We start from the raw sequence: 1,569 nt of genomic DNA, 5'->3' as shown, positions 1-1,569 counted from the left end.
ACCCCATGTATTTGGATCAGTACTGGTGTGATATGATTGGCCTGGGCACACAATATTAGCAGGTCCCCCTCCTCTGATCACATCCCATGTATTTGGATCAGTACTGGTGTGATATGATGGGCCAGGCACACAATATTAGCAGGTCCCCCTGCTCTGATCACACCCAATGTACTTGGATCAGTACTTTGTCCCATGTGTGATATGATGGGCCAGGCACACAATATTAGCAGGTTCCCCTCCTCTGATCACACCCCATGTATTTGGATCAGTACTGATGTGATATGATGGGCCGGGCACACAATATTAGCAGGTCCCCCTCCTCTGATCACACCCCATGTACTTGGATCAGTACTTTTTCCCACGTGTGATATGATGGGCCAGGCACACAATATTAGCAGGTTGATCACACCCCATGTATTTGGATCAGTACTGGTGTGATATGATGGGCCGGGCACACAGCTCACACACAATCAGTGTCAGGGAGTGCACACAGCACATTTCCTCCTCCTCTTACACCCCTAACACTTGTCATTCTGCACCTTTAAGACACACCTTCCCGAAACTACCGCACACAATGCTGGCCGGGTCAGTCCGAGGGAGCCAAATACAATCCAATCTAAAGCCAGACAACCGGTTCCGCGGGGTGACTGAGTGCGAGGGGTGAGCGCTGACCTCTGCCCGGTACCATCACGTGACCCCCGGTCACCTCACTGACAGTGACAACACCAAGGTGTGATTAGAACGCGTTGTCCAGAACCGTACAAATGGATTGTCACTCACCATTGTCAGCGGTGTCACATCCCGAAGCAGCCAGACAAACTATTATAAAGAGGGTCCATGGTCCTGCCAAGCGCTCCATCCCGGGCAGTGTCAGGACTCAGTGTTACAGAGAGGACATGACACGCAGAGAACAGAATAAGTACAAATCCTGGCAGAGGCTCCAGCAATGGCTCGGGCTGTCAGCAGCCGGGACACTCCGCTCTATGTGACAGCACTTGTCTCCTCCACATTCCTCATTCAACACAGTCACTCCGGACACGCCCACATCCTGCTTGATTGGCTGAGAGCCGTCAATGGCTTGTACAGCGAGCCAAAGCCCAGCTACCTACACCTGAGTGACGTCACCGCCCGCGGGCAGCGCACATTGCACCATAGCTTGTAATACCTTGCCATGGCATTGTGCATGGCATGTTCTGCCCATCAGAGGGGTATATCACCCACATGTACAAGGGGTGACTTCTTATCAATGTATTCCGGTGAGATAAAACCGATAAATCTCATTGTGAAGATAAATCCAGTATATGCAATTTATATTAATAATACACAAATCAAATATTTTTTATTGCATTTTTTAGTAAAATATTTACAAAGCAGATTGTTTTCAAAGATCTCATCAGTTTAGAAAAAAATATTAACTTGTCAAAATGACCTATATATATGTATAAAACAAATATTTAGCAGAGCATTAGAATCAGTTCAGGTCCTGTCCCCCTCTTGTACCACTGTTTGTATTTGTCTATTAGGCAGATCAACTATTTACTGTACGGTGCTGTGTTGGATATTTGTAAA

The 1,569-nt window shown here is 47.4% G+C and overlaps 1 protein-coding gene across 1 annotated transcript in view; it reads right to left on the bottom strand.

Annotated features, from left to right (window-relative positions):
* Positions 1-1,000, bottom strand: part of ERBB3 (erb-b2 receptor tyrosine kinase 3) — a 54,361-nt gene extending 53,361 nt beyond the window's left edge. The window contains exon 1 of the mRNA XM_072408716.1: positions 781-1,000. Coding sequence (XP_072264817.1) covers positions 781-859 — 79 coding nt within the window. The 5' untranslated portion in view covers positions 860-1,000. The remainder of the gene's footprint in view (positions 1-780) is intronic.
* Between the last annotated feature and the right edge of the window lie 569 nt (positions 1,001-1,569).

This window comes from Pyxicephalus adspersus, chromosome 1 (assembly GCF_032062135.1).
Source record: "Pyxicephalus adspersus chromosome 1, UCB_Pads_2.0, whole genome shotgun sequence".
Lineage (NCBI taxonomy): Eukaryota > Metazoa > Chordata > Amphibia > Anura > Pyxicephalidae > Pyxicephalus > Pyxicephalus adspersus.
Note: the sequence above shows the minus strand (reverse complement) of the source record. Positions and strands in the feature narration are given on the sequence as shown.